This window comes from Xiphophorus hellerii, chromosome 5, assembly GCF_003331165.1.
Source record: "Xiphophorus hellerii strain 12219 chromosome 5, Xiphophorus_hellerii-4.1, whole genome shotgun sequence".
NCBI classification, from domain to species: Eukaryota; Metazoa; Chordata; class Actinopteri; order Cyprinodontiformes; family Poeciliidae; genus Xiphophorus; species Xiphophorus hellerii.
The window spans coordinates 494648-516477 of NC_045676.1; the positions used below are offsets into that span (position 1 = coordinate 494648).

A 21830-nucleotide genomic window follows, 5' to 3' on the forward strand; every position below is an offset into this window, starting at 1 on the left:
ACTGATCACTAACAGCTACCAATCGCTAACAGCTACTGATCACTAACAGCTACCAATTGCTAACAGCTACTGATCACTAACAGCTACCAATCGCTAACAGCTACTGATCACTAACAGCTACCAATCGCTAACAGCTACTGATCACTAACAGCTACCAATCGCTAACAGCTACTGATCACTAACAGCTACTGATCACTAACAGCTACCAATCGCTAACAGCTACTGATCACTAACAGCTACCAATTGCTAACAGCTACTGATCACTAACAGCTGTTGTTGTTTATAGAGCTGCCTTTTCAAATTAAAAGCCCTCCCAGAACCAAAATGTTCTGAATTGATCTCAGATTAGAGAAATAAACCATGCATCTCATAAAAACTCCTGATTTGATCTAAATATTAATAAATGTTCTGCTTTATAGAAACTGTTTCAGTTTCCTTTAGGAGAAAATCATCCTGTCATATTTATAATTTAATTTTTTTCTCAATCAATATTTTGTCCCAGAAGGCAGAAACCAAACCGATGAGTCGCTTAATCCATTTATTTTACAAAAATCCAGCCGACTCTTTAATCCGTCAAAAAGAAACAGTAGTAAAGTAAAAGTGAGTCCAGAGTGAGGGCGGAGCAGCTACTTCTTGGCGTAGGTGATCTTCATGGCGCAGGTGGCGGTGATCCTGAAGCCCTGCAGCGCGTCTTTGGCCACGCCCCCCTGCGTCTCGCTCTCAAACTCCACGAAGGCGATGTCGTGTTTCCCCGGAACCAGACGCACTTCTTTGAAGCCTGGAAACCTGCAGAAACCGACGCAGAGCAACAGCAACATTAAGACCCAACATCAGGGTCATTATGCTAATCAGATGGGCGGTCCTTAGCTCAGCTGCAGAGACTTTGTTTAGGCCACAGGTAGGACTTAAAGACCTGGCAATGTTTCATTTAAACAGAGACAAACTAAAGTTTTTGTCCAGAAACACCTTCCTGCCTCTGCGCTATGATCTGGCAGCGTGTCGCCTTGATGCCGTCACCGAGTTGTGACTCAGCCCTGACTTAGCGCCAGCAGATTTCTGCTCTGCTTCTGCTGGATGTTTCTTCCTGTTAAAGGACTGGTATCTTCTGTTTTCCAGGGACAGAATCATTTTAATCCAGTGACTGTTTCCTTCAGTTGTTAGAAAATACTACATAAATCAGTCAAGACTTAAATTTGATTTCCTGATTTAACGTCTCTTTTGGGTCTCTGTCTCTTTAAGAAGCTCCTGCTCTTTCTAAAGCTCCGCCTCCAGGAAGTCATCCCAACATGGCTCCTCTATTAGCCCCTTAATGTTTTTACTAGCGATGCTCTGAGCAGCAGCTGCTGTAACGAGCTCAGTGGTGTTTGCTAACTGCTGCTGGCTAGTCTGCAGGGGCAGAGCACTCACTGGTTGAACAGCATGGACAGCATCATCTCGTTGGTTTCCTCTGGCAGGTTGTTCAGGAACAAGATGTGGTTTGGAGGATTGTCTGGAACCTGAAAACAGAAAAGAGACGGGTTGGTTCTGAACGGCCCGATTCGTGTCGTTCCACCCGGAACGGTCCGATCTGCTCGAAACGTGAACCTAAATCGTTTCCGTTTTCACAGCGTCTGAACGCTCGTGTAACATTTTATCTGACTTTTACGCAGCTAACGTGAGACAGCCTAACCTGCTGTAAACAGAACCAGAACCAGAACCTCCCGACCTGATGCTGGGTTCCTCCATGATGCCATTTGGTTTCTACTGAGACCAGAACCTCTGGACTGGGTTAAGCCACACTGTTCAGATTTCCGTAAACCAAACTGAAGCCATGGATGTTCTGGGTCGGGTTCTGATTGGATGGGTCGGCGGCGAGTTTCAGAACCGGCTCAGGTGAGCGCAGACGGCTTACCTGAACTGCAGGCGTCTGCGCAGGCACAGCTAGAATCTGCAGACAGGAAACAGACAGCAGCTGTGATCCAACAGAAAGGAACCATTTGTGGAGCATGTGACCTCAGCCAGAGGTCATACCAGGGGTCAGCCAGGGGTCACCCACCGCTGAAGGCTTCTTAGCGGCGTTAGCTGCCGCCGCTGCCTCCTGGGCCTTCTTCTTCTTCTCCTTCTTCTTCTCCTTGTCGCTGAAGGTGCCTTTCATCTTAGAGATGACCTCCGAGTCGGTTTTAGCGTACTGGATCCTCTGGAAGAGAGCAGAACCGGTTAGCACCGCAGCTAAAGAGGCTAGAGGCGGTCAGCTGCGCGGTGCATGCGGCGGCGTACCATGGGCTTGTTGTAGAAGGGGAATCCCTGCAGCTGGCGCAGCGCGTTGGTTGCGGCCGTCAGCTCCTTGAACACGACGAAGGCCTGGCCCCTCGTCTTCATCGTCTTCATGGCCACGATGTCGACGATCTGGCCGAACTGGGAGAAGAGCGCGTAGAGCGAACGCTTCAGCTCTGCAGGAGAAAGTCAGAACCGATTACTCCTACATCATTAGGCCTGTCGCGATAAACGATAAATCGATTAATCGTACGATAAATTAAAACTATTGACGTCATTTTAATTATCGGCATTATCGTCTCTTCCGGCCTTTTTCTCTTTCTGTTAATGACACTGAATGAAAAAAGGCTCAACTCCGGTGCTCTCCACTGACTCCTCCCTTCCTCATTTCCTCAGTGTAAAGCCCAGCGCACACTACACGATCTTAGAGCTGTCGGCCTATTGTCGGCCCATTTTCAAAACCTGACAGACCACACATTAGCCGACAGAAATCCTAGGTATAACGGTTCGATCAGATTCGTTCCTGCCCTGTGGTGTCCAACAATGGGCACCAAATAATGGCTACAAGTCCAGTGAACTAATTTTAAAACCAGGCATTAATCAACGCTTTACTACAGTCTACCTGCAATGCATGTGGCTAGTGTCAGCGTAAAGTCCTGACTGAATGAAAATCATTATAACCTATTTACGTCACGTTAACGAAGAACAGCTGAAAAGTTACCGGGTTTATCAACTGCGGCAGCAATTTCGCTCCAACTCCTCCCCTTGTCATTTCTATATTCTTTGCATGTTGAATAAACATTAATGTTGTTTCCACATATCATCTCCAATGTCCGCTGGACTTCGGGTTGCGCCGTGTCAGCTGTTTGGGATTCCCCTCCGTAATTTCCCCTCAGAAAACACGGAGGAGAATCCAAGCTTTCTGATTGGCTACCTGTCACATTCAACAGGCTGCGTTAAGATCCCAGTCGGTGAAAACCCCTGATTTAGATCGGAGCGGCAACGACGATCTACCGTAACACACCACACAATCTTAGAAAGACCAACGTTTTAAGATTGTTGTAAGGGGAAAAATAGGAGCAAAAAATCATGTAGTGTGAATTATTGCATCAGGTAGTCGATGTGCCCATCTTCTCTATTTAAATCTAATTATTACTGAAGGGCAACATAATATACAGACTTCATAATCTGCACTCTTTTGGTTGAATGCAGTATTTATTTCCACTTTTACTTTATGATGTTTATTTTTTTTTTTCAAGTGCGTTTTTTGTTAATGGAGACTGAGAATCCATTTTATTTTTGTTTTTGGTTGTTTTGTTTATTTTGTTTATCAGTTCCAGTGTTTAGTGTTCTTTTGAAAATAAAGTGTATCTATCTTTGGCAGGAAATCGCCTGCATTATTATGTCATTTCCATTACATCAGTGTAAAAAGGTCTTCAAACAATATTATCGTTTATCGCAATAATTTTTGAGACAATTAATCGCTCAGCAAAATTTGCTATCGTGACAGGCCTATGCATCATAGAGGAATAATCTCCATTACCAAAAATCATGAATTTTGGTTTATTTTAATGTATCAATGGTTTAATATTTGAAGCCACTCAGTGAGTTCATATGTCACAAATATGATCTATAATTGTTTTTAAATCATTCCCGGGACAAAATGTTTGCATGTTAATAATGTAGCATCATTAATATACAGTGAAAAGCTTTGGTCCCAGCTCTCAGCCTTGAGGAACTCCATATTTAGTTATTTAGTTTTCTCCTGTTACGAGCGGTTCTGATCCGTCCCGTAATCCTGTCATATGGCAGCGATGACGTCCGATCAATGGTCTGAATTGATTTTCTGGAATCGATAAACATCCCCACTCTGCATCACTTCCTGTCTGCTGCTGCAATTTCTTTAATTCTAATGTTGATTTATTTTAATAAACTAAATCTAATTTCTGCGTTTCAGCGTTGCTCGTCTGGACGAAATCATTTCATTTATTCAATTACAAAAATAAAGTCAAAATATGAGAAGTAATTTCATGAGAACTATAAAAAATTAAGCATCTTGGGAAATTATGTTGAGGGTATTGATCAATATGGGTTGTTGCTGTACGGTGTTTGAACATCTTGTTCAATGTGCCCTAAACCCACCTGTTTAGAATTGTATTTGAAATGTAATCAATTACAAATTTATTGATGTAACTTGACTTAATGATTGATTCTATATTGCATTGTGATTCTGTGTTTGTAATGATGTAAAGCACTTTGAAATGTCTTGCTGCTGAAATGTGCTATACAAATAAAATTTGATTGATTGATTGTTTAACTTTGAGCCCCTGGCCCTCCAAAGCTCTCTGCACGGCCCTGATGCATTGTGACGAGCTTCACCACCGAGGTCATCCTCCGCCGCAACACGCAAACGTCCCCGTTCACTCTGAGCGTTATAGTTTCACACGACACGATTTGTTGCTGCGCAGTGAGAAGGAAACAGGAGACCAGCTGCAGGCTGAGAAGCGAGATGCAGGTGATCGGTTTGTGATCGGCAACAAGACAGTGATCGATCATACACTTTTTCAAGGAAATCGGCAGATTATGATCGGTGGCAGATCAATAGGAACACCTCTAATTCAGACAAGGAGATAATTCATATTTTAACATATTTTATCTGCAGCAGGACTTAGAAACCAGACGGATCCTGATAACTGGAAAACGACTTTTTCTCAGGAGTTTAAGACGATTCTGGTAAGATGACGAATCTTTATTCAGCTAAAATTACAACCATATTCTCAGAATTAAACAAAAAGTCTTGCAGTGTTGCCCTGATAAAAATAGTTCTGTTTTATAAAAAGTGAGGAAATAAAAGAATAAATTGAAAATCTGAGACTTTTTTAGCCACACTGGGGCCCGGGTCGGGTTGTGGGTTCTGAGACAGAACCGTCAGCAGAAGATCTGGAGGTCTGGTTCTGACCCAGAAATCTGGACTTCACGCCCCAACCAGATTTACCGTCTGAACTTTTCCTCAAAATATAGAAATGCTTCATGTAGATGCTGGAAGATGAAGATAGCAAAGCAGTTTGCACTGACCTTCTTTCTTCACTTTATCGTTGATGTTGTTGATGTAGACGGTGTGATTCGGCCGGATGTCCATGTCTGAATCTGAGGAAACACGAGGAGAGATGCTGACGACCCGTCGTCCGCCCCGGGCGGCACGGCGACCCGTCGTCCTCCAGGCCCGGGCGTTGGACCCGTCCTGACTGATTGGACCCTCTCAGCATCCTTAGTGCGTAGGAACATGTCGCCCTGAAACCGGACTGGGCCTGCTGATGGTTCTGAAACACCCAGACACCTAAACTCTGCTGCTGGGTCAAAGGTTACCCTGAGTCACATTAATTAGGTTTTTCACCTTTAACCTCTTTATTTTATGGGTTAAATGATGTCGTTCAACAGAAAATCAGAAAACTAAAGCAGAATAAATGATTTCCTCCATCGCTGGCCCAAAGCTGAATAACCGGACAGAACCTGATGTCTCCATCCTAACGCTCAGATGCTACAGTTAGCTCATTTAATTTCCCTTTGGGATTAATCAAGTAGTTTTGAATTTAAAATAAAAACAAGAGATGATACAGTTAGGTCATTTAAAATAATAATAATAATAAAGAGATGGACTCAAACGGGAGATTTCTGTTTCAACATTGACCGTCTTGCTGAACCTTTTACAGCCAGAACATTTATCACCTTCAGGTTGATAAATTATTTCTGTAGCAAAAAGTTTAAAGAAATACTGAACAAACTGGACTGAAGGAGGAAATTCAAAGCTGAAGATGGGAAACGGTTTACTTTATTTATACCTCGGCTGAATATTCTGGCGAAACTCATCAATAAATTCATGTTTTATGAATGTTTAGTTCATTCATTCTATTTTAGCACGCCAGGCTAATGTTAGCATCTGTTAGCTCTACGACTAACAGCTTCAGTTTAAACCACTTCCGTTTTAACGGCGGGCTTCTCCCCCGGTCAGAACCATCCGGATCATCGGCCAGACCAGACCTGGGTCACTTTCTTTTAATCGGAGTTAAAGGAGCAAATAAAACTCACCTGTTCAGAGGTAGGCAGGAGCCACACTGTTGTCTGCGCTCTCGGTCTTCTTCCTGTTCAACCGGCAGCTAGCAGCTAGCCTACAGACAGATTATCGCCCCCTGCTGCTCCGGAGGAGAAAGACTTCTTCTTCTTCTGCAAGATTTTACATTTTTTAATGGCTATTTATTTATCTATCTCGTGGAGACAAACTCCAGACTGGACCTCAACTCGATGCCGTGGCTCTGTGGAAGTGCAACGTCAAGGCCAGGCTGAGGCCGGAGTTTTGCTTCCACAGAGCCACCGGGAACATGGAAAATGTCCTGCAGCTATGGGGTTTCAATGGGATTTTGTGTAATATATCAACTCAGGGAAAACTGATATTTAACAAGTACCTTATTTAATTATTTTTAAGCTTGTCCTGATGTGATATCTTGTGTTTTTAATTGTATTTTGTACACTTCATAATTGTAAATAAATGTTTTGTTAAAAATAAAAAAAAAATCTTCTTCTTCGTTTTTTATTGGCGGATAGCAACCAACTTAAGGTGCATTTACCGCCACCTACCAGACTGGAGTGTGGTCATCGATGATCTCAGAGGGAATTTAATAATACACACCTCAATGATATGCACGAATGTGCAAATTCACATCCATACACATACATACATACTTTAAATACGATTAAATAACCCAGTGGGGTTTTTTTTTTTTTTTTTTTTTAAATCTAATTAATTGATTTTAACAGAATTTGATTTATTTCCTAAAAGATTTATCATAGAAAATCCTATTTTCTCTCAGTATTGACTTTAGATGCTGACGTTCCTCTGAATACTTATTACATTCTAATAAGACATGTTCCACTGTTTCCATCTGATTACAATAATTACAAGTCCAGTTTCATGTTTCCCTTTTCTGAAGAGAACTATTAAGTCCAGTATGACCAATTCTACATCGAGATGTGACTACCTCTTCTTTCTGCCTTCCATTCATACAACTAATATCCCCCACAGTCTTTTGAATTTTGTATAAATCTCTACCAGTGTCATGATTAGCACATTGTTCCTGCCGAACCTTAAGGATTTTATTCTGAATAATAGATTTACCCTCACTTTTGCTTAAAGGAATAGTATAATATCTGATTTCAGGGCCTGTTTAGCTAATATATCTACTTCTTCATTTCCTTCTATACATGAGCAGGAATCCAGACAAATACAACAAAACATTTCTTATTATGTAGCTGAACTAATAAGTTATATTATACCTAATAATAAATCTAACCTACAAGATTTGGCAGATGTGATACTTAATAATGCAGCTGGACTATCTGATGCAATTATATACTTACTTTCGACCCTAATATTATCATCAAGCAACCATTCTAAAGCGAACATAATGGTAGATAATTCAACTGTAAAAACTGCTAGATGATCTGTAGTTCTCCTTTTAATCATGACTTTATGGGGTGGGATATTCACAGCTGCTCTTGTTCTGCCACTATTTGGATCTTTAGATCCATCTGTATATATAATTATACCATCTTTAAATCTTCCAAAAATAATTGTTAACTATAACCCATTCTGGAGCCTTTCCCTTTTTAAGAAATTCCCCCAATTGCAGATCAACTGCTGGTGTGGTAAATAACCCTGGCGGAACTGGTGACTGTGGGAGCGTAAACTATACTGGAACTGAGTCAAACCCAAATGTTGAGGACCACGAAGGAGACCACTTCCTGTTGTCTTTGTGGGATTTCGCCAGTAGTAACATCATGTGACTCGTGTGATGCCAAAAAGTGTTTCTATTGCAGGTTTACAAAATAAATCTATTACCATACACCTGAAAAAAAAATTTATCTCTGCGCAAAAACATTTAATCAAAAAGAGTGAGTTATTTTTAGGAAAGAAGCGAGAGGAAAAAACACCACTTTACTAATCCCAAAGGGAAACTAAATGTTGGTGCAACTCATTAATTATTCAAAGAGTTACTGTAGATAGTGATGGCTGTTGGAAGGAAAGATCTTCTGTAGCAGTCTGTGTTGCACTGAATCTGTAGAAGCCTCTGACTGAAGACAGTCTGGTGGGTTTGCTGAAGCAGGTGTATGATGGCATCATCAACTCCAATTCCACTGCTACAAGCAAACTGCAGGGTCTTGATATGCTTGTCTGCTGATTCAGGTGACCAACAGGAGTTTCTCCAGGACCTTCATGTTGTGGGATGTCAGGGCTCCAGGAGGACGGCGCTGCTATAACAGCTGTCAGTGTACACAATGTAGCCCGAGCTCTTTGTTGACTAATGTGTTCACTACATCGAACGACAGACTCTTTCCTGATGGAAATCAGGAAGCTGGAAATCCACAGTGGAGCCATTTATATCAGCCAGTACAATAAATCTCAGGCCCCACTTTGTTGGCTTGGCATACATGTAGTGTTTCACACCAAGCCTGGCCTTGGTCTGACCCTTCCTCTCGCCCACTGCCGGGGTGGAATAAAGCACCTGACCAAATGCACCACCAAAAATGACTAATATGTAGCGATGCATATCAAAAGTGTTTTTCTCAATAAACAACCTGTTGAGACAAGTAGAAGTCAAACTAAGATAGAAATGTTCTTTAGATATGAGCTTAGTTCATCGAATCTCATCTACACATTTACAAAACCTTAAGGTTCAAAATAAAACAAGTTTTAATGAGTAGCTCCTCTTCATGAAATTCTTCATAAATATTGATTTATTGCAGTGGATCTCAATACAAGTTATGTGTTATTTAAATTATAACTTAAGTTGCGTTATACGTTTTCTGTTTTTATTTTTCCATGTCCTGGATGGCTGAGAACCTATAAATATGTATGTAGCAGACCCCCCCTCAAATGAAGGATTATGGCATTAGGGTTTGACATTAAATCTGTCCAGTTTTATTCCTTTGCTATTGAGGTACTCGTTATGAGACGACATGCAAACTCAATGCACTGCTGAGGAGGATACAGAGCGGACCAACAAGGTGTCTAACCCTAACCTAACCCTAACCATAACCACAACCCTACTGACTCAAACCAAGGTGACATCAATCTATTAGGATTTAGGTATCATACAAACATGACTGTTGTTTCTAGTTTTGTTTTTTTGTTTCTCACTGCATACACAGAAGCCTAAAGCTCTCAGAACGAAGAACCCAGCAGAGATCCTCCCACTGGTTGCTGGTGTTGCTGGTGACCTTCAAGGGGAAAATGAGGCAGAGGAGATGCTCCGCTGCTTCTGGACAGGAGAAAGCTGGATGCCATCTACAGTAAGTTTTCAGACTTAAGTGCTACTAAACGTAGCATTTAAGCTAACATTGTTATTTTAGCTCATTTTTATATAAAAGCAAAGTTTTACATAATAAAAGGAGTATATCAGTGTTTGTCAACCTGCTGGTGATAACCTACACCCTACTGGTAGTGTCAACATGCTAATCTCTCTACATGCTAGCTATTGCCCTCATGCTAACATTAGCCTTGCACCTAAAATAGGCACTTTTTATTAGCTATTGTTAAGAAATAATGATTATTTTGGTGCTTAATACAGCTAAAAATACACTTAATCTTACAACATGTGTAAAAGGTATATTAAGCACTTTTATATTTGAAAAACAGGCTTTGGGGGACCCTTCGAGAGAGGCCCGAAGGAGACAAGCAGACGCCTTCCACTGTCTGTTTAAGAGCATACAAAAGCCATAAAATTAGCATCTCCATGGAAACGGCAGCTGGAATGTGGGAGGAAGAAACTCCAGGGGAGTCGGCGAGATTTATATCAGGACATTCGTGCGTGGTACGCACAGGATTAAGGGGTTTCTCTCCGGTTTGGCTTGATAGAGAACAGATCACCTTAGAAGCTGAGCTGTAAGAAGGGGAGTTTCCGGGGTTCTCTGGGGGGCCGAAACAGGTCTCTGATTGGTCGAACAACAGAACGCCTTCTTTGCATATATTAAAGTGAGGAAACACCTCTTTAGTTTATAATTCCAGGTCAGCACCCGAGAGTTTGAGTTTTTTTCCATCTTTTTCTCCACGTGGGCGCCTTTGTATGTCTCTGTGTTTCGTGTTGTCTGTTTCCCCTTGTCTGTATAAAATGTATATCTCTGTATCTCTGCAGCTTTGTTAACTGATTCATGCGTTGCTTTGTATGAGATTAAACTCCGTGATCTGTGACGTCAACACGTTTTGTTGTTGTTTCGTTTTAGCAGCACGCGGTCGCTGCACGTCGCCCACAGAGAACGTCACTCGCCGATCCCGGGCAAAATTAAAAGAGGAAGAAGGAGCCAAACGTTTTGTCCAAAGCTAGCATTAAATGATCCTCTTTTTTTAATACTATGTCTATCATCCTGAATGAAGTCAATATAAATCAACATCCTGGTGATGCCCCACATGCTTCTGACATCATTTTAGCTAACCTTAGCATTTGGGATCATTTTAATTTGTACACTACTGTTAGCATACTGAATGGATTAATTTTGCGTTACTCAACACGCTAAGGACAACCCTCAACCTCCTGGTTGTATCTACATGCTAGTGATGCTACATGCTAGTGCTAGTCCTCATGCTAACATTAGTTTGTACCTAGAACAACCATTTTAGCTCATTTTTAGTTTATTAGCTGTGTTTATCATACTGAATGGATTAAGTCAATGTAAGTCAACATGCTGGTGATACCGCACATGCTACTGACAGCATTTAAGCTAAACTTAGCATTTTGCATAATTTTTGTTGATACATTAACGTTAGCATAGTGAATCCACTAAGCACTTGTTAGGCAACGCAGCAATGATTCGGGTCAGATCAGACCGCTGATCTGACCCTTTTAAATTTCCTCAGAAATTTTCTAGTTTAAATTTATTCTTGTACGACTATTCTCATTATGACTTTATTCTCGTATTATTCCAAGTTTATTATTATACGACTTTATTCTCATATTATAAATTTGTTTTAAAAGTATTCTGACATTATTCTCATTACAATGTTAACCTTTTAATATTATGACTTTATTGTTGTATTATTTCAAGTTTATTCTCGTAATATTATGACTCCTGGTAATATTCTGATTTCCTGTAATTTTATTTTTTTCTTAATACGGCTGTAATTCCTTGTTTCAGCTGTTGCTTTAGTTTCGTTTTTCAGACATAATTTATGATTTCTGGGATTGATTTTGACCACCAGAAGGGAATACACCAGGGTTTTTTGTGTTTTGTTGGGGAGCAGGTAGGTGTTTATTTTCAGTATTTATACTACATTTGAACTTTGGTTTGTGATTTCCTCCTGCCCCAGAAACCAGAGTAACGCTGCTGAAAACTTCAGGGTTACTCTGGGCTTTGCAGTGCTCGGTTTGTCCAGCAGATGGCAGTCATACACCAAACATCGTATGGCTCAGTTTAACCGGAGCAAACCGCTTTTCTCCTGTAGTTCTCATTTAGTCTTGTCTTATAGATATTAGTGTGCTCATATTTATCTTTCATAATCACAGTTGATGGCAGGGAGAGCTTTGAGCCTGATATTTGTTGTCAAAGCTCTGGTTCTTGTGAATTCAGCTGGCTGGTTACTTTGTAATGGAGTCCATGATTACCCATCATGCATCTGTGCACAGAAACGCCCAAGTTACAAGAATAAACAACAAATTTGTGGATAGTTTGGGTATATTTTTAAAGTAGTCAAGTACAGGAAGGAGGTAAAAGTTTATTTAGCAGCAGATCTTCATGTTTGGAGGTTTTCTCTTGTTATGAAAGTGAAAGTAAAACCGCTGAGGAGAAGGGGGTGAACCAGAGGGCTATAAATACTGCTCTGAGACAGCATGCTAGTGTCCTAGTTCTCTAGGACATATACTAAAATTGGAACGATACAGAGAAGATTAGCATGGCCCCTGCGCAAGGATGACACGCAAATTCGTGAAGCGTTCCTCATTTTCTTTTTCGTCAGAAGAACAAAAAACATCTGAGAAGAACTAAATGGCACTGTCAAATCACTGTTCAACTAACTTCCTGAACACTTTTCCTCCAGAAGCTCAGTTCCCAGAACCTTTAGCCAAGCCAGGTAGGTTCTTCCACCGAGGAGTCTGGCAGGTTATGTGGACAACATCCCATGGCGGTCAGTGGGTTTGTACCGCCACCCCTTCGCCATTGGCAACAGGCTCACGCCATTCCCACATGTGTCCATTAAGGCAAACATCATTCAGATCCAGTTTGGTGTCAGTCTGTCATTCTTGTGCGAGTTAGAGCCAAACCGTACGGAAACGGCAAGGAATCGCGAGACGCCGCCGTGCCACGCCCACATGGCCTGTCCACCAATCAGCTTTCAGAGGCGAACTCAGCATCACCTTGTTCTGTCACCAGATGAGGTTTGAAATCTCTGAGTCAGAGTGTAAAGGACGATGTCATCAGCAAAATATTTGACTTCGTCATACTAGTTCCAGTTGCTAGAAGACCCTTTGAGAAGTTTGAGAACTAATTCCTCATCATTTTCCTGCTAATAACTAGCACTTTAGATTTTTTAGTCCAGAAGATTTTGACTCTGGGAAACTCAAAATAGGCAATTTGTGCTGATATTCTGAAGAAAATCCTTGTTCATGTGTGTGATTTTATACTTCTATCATGTTCAAAATGAATAAAAAATGAACAATTAAATAAGTAAAAATTATAAATAAAGTCTTCATTTCTTGGGCAATAGTGTTTAGGGACAACCCTGCAGTTTGCAGCCATTTTTTGGTTTTCATTTCAAGTAACAAGCAATAGACTGCAACCAAAAATGAATAACTTCTGATTATTACATTTATTTTTCAAATTTGGTAAATTTGGCAACAGGGGTGGCAAAGCTCTCAGTTGGGGTGGAAACAGCCACCCCAGTAGATCCGCCCCTGCTTGGCTTATTAAATGCGGAATAAATGAAAAGACCAGAGTTTTGCTGTTGACTCACCATCCAGGAACCAGTTGCTGCATTCTGGCTAGCCGACAACTTTAGCTAGCCCACGAAACTCGCCGTTTCGCCGTTTTACCCATTAGAAACCGTCGCTACGGTTTAAAATCCACTATAATACATTAAAGATATTGATATTCGAAATGTATATCAGACGGAAAATCACACAGTCCGAAAATTTAGCTCTTACCGATCCGTACGGCGCTCGCTCTTTGGATGACAGGTGAAAAAGTCGATGATACCCGACTGCGGCCGAACGTTTTCCATGAATTGGAACAAGCGAGGCTTCTGATTGGCTCCCCAATTGGAACATTGGCACAAATGGAACAGAAAAGTTGTTCCAACGTTCCAATAAGCGGACCAATCAGAAGGCTCGCTTGTTCCAATTAACGGAGAAATGTTCGACCGTACTCGTGCAACTTCGGAAATAGCTTATTAACTCGGCTTCTAACAGCAACAGAGCGCAGATTCCCATCCAGGTGTTACGTCGATTCACGTTTCCCCATCAGATACGGTTCTCCCTGCGTCTCCTCGCCGCTCCGCACCGCCAAGGCGGGAAAATACGTCCGCGCTTGTTCAGCGCTCTTATCTAGACATACATCTTTAGAACAAATCTACAAAATATAAAATTGCATCTTTCTGTGTCTTCCTGGCAGCAGCCAGTCACTGCATGTTGGCATTTTGGATCATTTCGCTCGGCTTGTTTCGCTACATTTAGCTACACGGATACCGTGGAAGCTCAAAGAACGTGTTTCGACGTAGTTGTCAAGCTTTTTTCATGTTTTTGCAACTGTGCTCTCATCAGACACACACATATTTATACACACACACACATATATATGTGTATATATAATTATATATATATATAATTATATATATATATATATATAAATGTACATATATATGTATATTTATGTATATATATATATATATATACATAAATATATATATATAGAGAGAGAGAGGGAAAGAGAGAGAGAGAGGGCGAGAGAGATTTATTGTCATTCAACTGAACATTTAAAAATGTACAAATTGAAAGAAATTTCGTTGCAAGGCTCCAATAATAAATAAATAAATAAGTAATAATAAAAGGATTAATATAAATATATATAATAAAAGATTGAACCAATGTGAGTTTATCATCCTTATGGCCTGAGGGATGAAGCTGTTGCTGAATCTGGTTGTTCTGCATTTGAAGCTGCTGAACCTTTTCCCAGCTGCAGCAGGGAGACCTGACCTGCTGAGGGTGGAAGGGTGTGTTATCGCCCGAGTCCTGGACACGCAGGACTGGGAGCTCAGTCCCGGTGATTCTCTCTGCTGTCCTCACCACGCTGCCGGTCAGAGGTGTTGCCTGATCCAAACCAGACAGAGATGCCGCTGGTCGGTATACTCTCTATTTGTATAGATAGATAGACATAGATAATGACATAAATAGATATGGGTATTAGATTACACTCCATGCGGCCCAACCTTATAGTGCTGTAGAACCAGACCGGGGGAATGCATTTTAATGCTCAGTATTCCCCATCAGATACGGTTCCCCAGTCTAACACAGGGGAACCGTATCTGATGGGGAAACGCAGATCAACCTGTCAGAGCTAATTCCTTTTACAGCGATGGCTCCAAAACTCCGCCTGCCATTTCTCACTTTTTTACTAGACAGTAGGAAGAAAATGTCCTATCCCAAGTGCTTTAGCTCAGAACTTTCAATATCTGGCATCATTTAACATTTGATTTCATCAATTTTGATTTGATTTATTTATTTCAAACATGATAGCAGTATAAAATAACACAGATGAACAAGGAATCCAAAAGACAGATACAGTATTTTTGTACGACAATAATCTTAAAGGAGCAGGAAGAAGTAAGAAACTTATGAACTCCTACCCCATACACTCATACTTTCAGACGGATCCTCTTTATTAAAGGGTTAACTACACAAGTGGAACAGAGACCAACTCTCACCTGGAGCGCTAAGGCTGCTGCTCATAGTAAGAGCTCATAGTGCTCTTCTTTCTACAAAGAAACCAAGAGGACAAACTTTTTCTTTTGCATTTTCTCAAAAAGGATTTCATTCCTTTGCAATAGATTTTTATTTCGCTCATAGTAAATTTCCACACACCCTGCTCTATTTTGTAAACCTGGGGCATCAAACTCATTTCCATTTCGAGCCACATCAAGATCATAAATATCATCAAAGGGCCGGTTGAGGCAGAATGTATAAATACAAGTAACTAATAACTAAAATACTATAACTTTGTCTGCATTCGATGAGTAGTTCTAAAAATTAACTATTTAACACTGAAGTATCTTGACTCTATACACATGAAACTGATTTTATTTGACAGATAAAATAATAATTAAGCACATACCAAGTCCTACCGAAGACTGGGCTGCCTGAAGTCTAGAGGGCCACAGAAATAGCTATGGTGGGCCAGATTTGGCCTGCGGGCCTTGAGTTTGACATGTGTTGCATGCAGTTACAGTGATAACAAATGTACATTTAAAATTGCACATATACCAAAGATGCTCAGTGAAAATCTTTGTATACATTCTTAACTATTTGTTGCACACAATTGGCAGAAAATTGATCCAACTGCACCTTCATGTTTGTTTAAAACCTTAAACAAACTTCACATGAAAACCCTAATCCTCCTTATAGATAGTTTCTGTCATGTTTTTGTCTTAGAGCAGGTATGGAAAGCCCATGTTTTACCTGGTTTTCCAGCAGTATTTTATTTGTGGAATATTTTATATAAAACTCAAAAATAAGATATTAATCTGTAAAAGCCTTACAAAATCCATATCTGGCAGGAAGACTTTCAGTTTTCAAGGTGCAACATGAACTGACTAGTAAAAAATATTATTGTGAGGAGAAGCAAAAGTTTTGCATGGGAATGTAAAGCTTTTGTGAGAGAATGTAAAAAATAAAAAATACATGTCCCACAGAATGCTTTCTAGGGAAACAATTTTTAAAAAATGTCTCCCGTTTTGGTAATTATTATTTTTTCGTCCAGAACATCGATAGCCCAGAAAACATTTTTGTCCCCTCAGGCCTTCCATAAATCCTATTGTTTTTATCAGCTGATGAAGCAGCCGGTCACGCTAAGCTAGCGGTCTGTCGATGACCGGGATCCGGGACGTGATCCGGTTCATGCCGCGGCTGTGACTCGGTGCTCCCCGGCTCCGATAACATTTATCCAGGCAGGAATTCCTCGCCTCCTCCCCCATTGCTATCAACAGAGTTTGGCCGTCAGACCGCCGGTTATCTCCGGACCTTTGCCCCCTGCTCTGTTAGCCAGGAGCTAGCTGCTGCCGCTGCTGCTGCCGCTGCTGCTATAAAGAGGAGCGGGAAGCCGGAGGCTGAGTGACCGGGACAGCGCGCGCTGCAGCGGGATGAAAGATGGCGTCTGTCCGGGTGGCTGTGCGGGTCAGGCCGATGAACAGGCGGTGAGTGGCGGACGCGGTGGGTTTTCTGGGTTCATTCTGTGGGTTTCGGATGGATGTTTGTTACTGTATTGACCGCTGCTGTGGTAAAGGTTAATTTGTGGATGTTTCTGGACGTTTTCTCCCAGTTTGCGGCTGGTTTTGGCCTTAATGCGGGGCAGCAGGTGTCCGCAGGTAACACCTCAAATTCTTTCTGCTCTAAATGAACACTCGGAATTATTCACACACATGCGAGTCCAGACCCGAAGGTTCTGGTTCCGACCGTTTCCCACGGGGTCGGGTCGGAACATTGTCTGTTTATGAAGTTCAGCCGTTTTTAAAAGTAATTTCTGGTCTTTCTGACCGGAGTTTGGGAGGATTTCCTCCATCATGTATGGGCTGGAGGCTGCTCTTGTGTGGAGATTTAAAAAATATGTAACGTTTAAATGGCTAAAAAGTGAAAAGTTTCTGCATCTTTCTAACATGTCTGGTCTTCATGTTGAGGTTTTGTGAACCAATAATCCCAAACGAAGAAATTAGAGGACAAATTAATTAATTCAGTCTCCAATATTCATGTGGCATCAACATTTCTCAACATTTCGACTGTAATCTGGTTGATAATCTGAATCATTCTGGGTTATGATGAAGTCAGAGGAGTAATCTTCTGTCTGACCTTCCTCCTCCTCTATAGTCTTCCTCAGTCTTCCTCCTCTTCATCAGTTTGATGTCTCTGCATCCAGAAGCAGCTTCATATTTCCTGCAGAAATCAGACGTTTTACTGATTTTATGGAAATAAATTAATAGTAAAAGTTTATTAATTGAGTTTAAAATGTGTTCAAATAATTTCTGAAGAAACAACAGAAACATTTTGAGGAATTGATTTGATATTGACTGATTATTAATCTTATCTCATTATTGCTTTGCCCAAACAGCAACATTGATCTGCTTTTCTCTCCAATCTTTGAAATGGGTTTTTTAACATTTACTCTATTTATGTTTTTTTTTATAACAGAACTTTCTCTTAGAAATGTTCTAAAATGATTCCTTATTTTATCATCTGGTGAAATCAATAAATCATGTTAATACATTTTATTTTAAGTTTTAAAGCAAACCAGGAGTTTTGGTGAGAATGATCTCTGGTGGTTTTGGACTCTGAGGTTCTTTACATGAAGTTCGGTTCCAGAACCGTCGCTCATACCAAACCCAACCCGTTCTCCTGCACAGCAGTGACCTTTGACCCGGCTTCCCTGCAGCGTGCCAACTTTACGTAACGTTGTTGTTGTTGCTGTCAGATAGCAGATTTCTGCTGAAGTCGGGCCGGTTCTGGAGCGGCGGCGCATCGACCTGCAGCTCAGGCAGAGGGAGGTGCAGAACCTGTCCAGAACCTCTGAGCCTCAGCAGAGCCTGAGTCCGTCTGGTTCTGTTGTCACTTATCATCTGACTGGTTTTATGTATTTTGGCTGTTTTAGTAGTTTATTAATTTGCTTGTTTTCTGGTTGGCTTGTGAAAAGTGTTTCTGTTTTTTTCTGTTAATATTTGTAGTTTTATGTGTATTTTTGTTTGGATGAGTATTGGATGAGGATTCACTGCAGGTTTTTACCAGTCAGCTGATTGGTGTGGCAGGCAGGTGGTTAAACATCATTAAACTGAATTTCTGGACCTTTTGTTGCTCCATAAACCTCGATCTGACGATGAACCAGGAAATTCTTTTAGCTTCCTTCTCCTTCATAAACCGCGCCTCAGTTTTATTGTTCTCATGTTCGTTTAGTCGCTACATATTGAATAGAAATGAGTCGGGTTTATCAAACCTCCATGTTTTCCTGTCACTCATCCAGACTTGAACTATTCCCTTTTGCTGCTTTTCAGTTCGCATATATAAAACATGAGGCTGCACAGTGGTGCAGTAGGTAGAGCTGTTGCCTTGCAGCAAGAAGGTCCTGGGTTCGATTCTATCTGTGTGGAGTCTGCACGTTCTCCCTGTGCTGGTGGGTTCTCTCCGGTTCTCCTGCTTCCTCCCAGTCCAGAAACATGTTGATTGGTCTCTTTAAATTCTCCCTAGGTGTGAGTGTGTGTGTGTGTGAGTGTGTGTGTGTGTGTGTGCCTGATTGTTTGTTCTGTCTGTCTCTGTGTCGCCTCTCGCCCGCTGACAGCTGGAAGCACCAGCACCTTCTGACCCCATGAGGGATAAAGACGTTAGAAAACGGATGGATTTTTAACACTTTTTCACAATGTTTTGAGTGAACCTTCATACTCCTGAATTTCTTTGTGTGGGACAATAAATGCTATTTCTATTTATGATCATTTACGATGTCTTCCTCCCATCGTGCTGCTCTGGTTCTAAAGCAGCCCTGTTGTTTAAAATTCACTTTTTGCACATTTTGTTCTTCATTTTAGTCTCTTCTGTCTCTACTAACAGACGCTTAAACAAAACCACTAGGCTGCTTTTACAAATACTTTAATGTTTTTTCAAAAACCTCCAGAATGTAACGTCACAAATCAGCAGGAACAGACCGTTACCTAGCAACCCCAGAAGAGTTCCTGTCCGTTACCTAGCAACCCCAGCAGAGTTCCCCTCCGTTACCTAGCAACCCTGGCCGAGCCCATCCTGTTGGGTCAGCTGGTTTTCCCGCTGTACAATGGCTGCTGGAAAAGACCAGAGTTTTGCTGTTCACTCACCACCCAGGAACCAGTTGCTGCATTCTTGTTGCCTCCTGGTTGGATGTGCAGGAGGCTCCACTAATGCTTGTCAAAAATGTACGGTTGTTTGATTGTTTATCTGTTTGCACCCGTTTTCACATTTGAGTGTAAACGTTGAGTTGGGGGCGTGGCCAGCAGCAGCTTGATTGGATTTAAAGAGACAGAGACCCTAAAACAGCTCAGACTGAAACCTTTTAGTCTGCTAATGATTTTAGGCAAAGATGTACGATTAATTGATTTATCGTTTATCGCAACAGGCCTACTCGTGACCTGTTCAGGAACGTGATGCGTCAGCTGTAAATGTCGCTCAGACTTGAGAATCTTTAACATTTAAATTTTTGTTCTGGTTTAAACCAGAAGCGGGTCGGAACCAGATGTTGACCCAGATGTTTTCTCCTCCAGGGAGAAAGAGCTTGAGGCCAAATGCATCATCAGGATGGAGGGAAGCAAGACCAGCATCACTAACCTGAAGGTTAGTTGGGTTCTGGTTCTGGTTCTGGTCTGAACCGGTGCCAGTCAGAACCAGAGCCTTGGTGTTTCTGCCCCTCAGGTCCCAGAGGGCGTGGTCGGCGACTCGATGAGGGAACGGATCAGAACCTTCACCTATGATTTCTCCTACGACTCGACGGACGGACGGAGCCGCGCCTTCGTCTCCCAGGAAACGGTGAGGCTGGCGGCGCGCGGCGGCGGAGCCGCAACGGGGCTGCTGTGACCTTTGACCTCTGACCTCCGTAGGTGTTCGGGGACCTGGGCTCCGACGTGCTGAAGGCGGCCTTCGAGGGATACAACGCCTGCGTGTTCGCCTACGGACAGACCGGATCCGGGAAGTCCTACACCATGATGGGCGTCCCAGTAAGAACTCACACTGGTTCCCAGTAACGGCTGGACAGCTGGTTGCCGTGGAGACGGCCGATTATTGATCCGTTTGTTTGGACGTCCGTCCGATGAGAGCAGAGAGGGAAAGTTTGTCCGGTGGAAACCAGTAGCTGCTTCTGGTCAGACTGGTTGGATTCAGTTCATCGTGTTGCGGTGATTTGCTCAACCACTGAAGGAAGCCGAAAGTTTTTTTCTTCTTTACGAGGAATTTTGAGAGAATTTAATGGGAGGAAAAAAAATCCTGGAAAAATTTATTAAAAACAAAAACAAACAAATGAAATCTTGGAGTGATGGCCTAGTCCAAGTCAGCTTTCCACAGCGCTGGGCTTTGTTTGGGTGCTCCTCCATTTAGGAGTGTGTGGGTTGATTTCTCTGAGAGAAATGAGCCACGACCTTTGACCCTCGGTTTCTGGCTGAGAGTCTCAGCAGGGTTTGGTCGGAGATTCGACAGACAGATGTAACCCTTCTTGCTTTTCACAACGCCAGTATAGTCTTGGTTGGTTGTTGTCACCTAGTGTGATATAAAATGAAATTCTCACAATGTGATTGACTGCATGCAAGTGGTCCAACAGCTCCACCAGCGCTCCTCAGAATTCTTTATTTTTCTTTTTTTTTCTTTTTTAGATGTGATCGTATAGTTTAACAATTCTTCAAAAACAAAACAAAACATTCCTATTCCAAAAATCAAACAGTAAAATAACAGACAACTGTTACAGCAGTTAACAGTTAACATTTAACAGTTACATTCACAAAACAATTTTTTTTCTTTAAATATATATACATTCATAAATTTACACTTTGAACCCACCTAGTGTGATATAAAATGAAATTCTCACAATGTGATTGACTGCATGCAAGTGGTCCAACAGCTGAAAAACAAAAGACACAGTTAACGTCGTGACTGAGCGGTCAGCCACAAACACCAACTGGCGCAGCTCCCACTCATAGGGTCATATTTTTCCAGCCCAACCACAAGAAAACTTTATAAATTATATTTGTAATTGTTAAATGATCTTACAGTATTTCGTTAATTGTTGAACTAGAAAAATATGGCCCCAAGTAAAAACGATAGCGAAGAGCTGCCTCTCTCGCACCTACCTCCACCAGCGCTCCTCAGGATCCTGGTGGGGGAAGCCGCGAGAGCGTCTGAAGGACCCGTTGCATGCAGTCACTCATCACACCACTAGGTGGCTCCAAACACATGGATACAACAATCTCATTACAAACACATACACACTATTATTATTATTTTGGGCAAAATTCACATACACATTCATACACACTTTTCTCTCTGTTACACAGAGCGCCGCGGCGGCCATCTTTACCGCCGTAAACGGAGCGTTGCGGCGGCCATCTTGGCCGTGTGCGGCGTCGCCGTGTCTCCTGATCGGATGATCTGGTTGTCCTGCAGGCGGCCGGTTCGTCTGTTCGCCCTGATAATTGAATCAGCCTTCGTTCTCTGATCTCCAGGCAAACAGAATAATCTCTGCTGATAGACGGTCAGAGGAGTCCCTCAGGGAAGCGCTCAGTCTGGCTCTGATTGGATCAACCAGGAGCTGCTTCTTCTTCTGCTGCTGAATGAACG

General features: G+C 41.9%; 2 protein-coding genes and 1 non-coding gene across 14 annotated transcripts in view; 2 read left to right on the forward strand and 1 right to left on the reverse strand.

Annotated features, from left to right (window-relative positions):
- Nucleotides 1–525: 525 nt before the first annotated feature.
- On the reverse strand, nucleotides 526–6479 carry snrpb2 (small nuclear ribonucleoprotein polypeptide B2). Its single transcript, XM_032563223.1, has 7 exons — nucleotides 6340–6479; nucleotides 5329–5400; nucleotides 2257–2429; nucleotides 2036–2176; nucleotides 1892–1927; nucleotides 1408–1496; nucleotides 526–786 (listed from the first exon to the last, which is right to left on the reverse strand). The coding sequence occupies exons 2-7, from the start codon at nucleotides 5390–5392 to the stop codon at nucleotides 627–629; spliced, it is 663 nt and encodes a 220-aa protein (XP_032419114.1). The 5' UTR covers nucleotides 5393–5400; nucleotides 6340–6479; the 3' UTR covers nucleotides 526–626.
- Nucleotides 6480–9436: 2957 nt separating this feature from the next.
- Nucleotides 9437–21830, forward strand: part of kif16ba (kinesin family member 16Ba) — a 28167-nt gene continuing 15773 nt past the window's right edge. For 3 of the 12 annotated variants that reach the window (XM_032563121.1, XM_032563127.1, XM_032563125.1), the window contains exons 1-4: nucleotides 9437–9597; nucleotides 19772–19841; nucleotides 19920–20033; nucleotides 20105–20221. In XM_032563121.1, the coding sequence (XP_032419012.1) occupies nucleotides 9539–9597; nucleotides 19772–19841; nucleotides 19920–20033; nucleotides 20105–20221 (360 nt within the window). In that variant the 5' untranslated portion in view covers nucleotides 9437–9538. Of the gene's footprint in view, nucleotides 9598–16268; nucleotides 16697–16821; nucleotides 16868–19771; nucleotides 19842–19919; nucleotides 20034–20104; nucleotides 20222–21830 lie in introns of those variants that run through there. The other 9 variants (XM_032563123.1, XM_032563126.1, XM_032563129.1 and 6 more) reach the window with 8 other exon arrangements.
- LOC116720861 (U6 spliceosomal RNA) lies at nucleotides 12137–12242 on the forward strand. Its single transcript, XR_004339475.1, has one exon. It is a non-coding gene; the product is annotated as a U6 spliceosomal RNA (small nuclear RNA).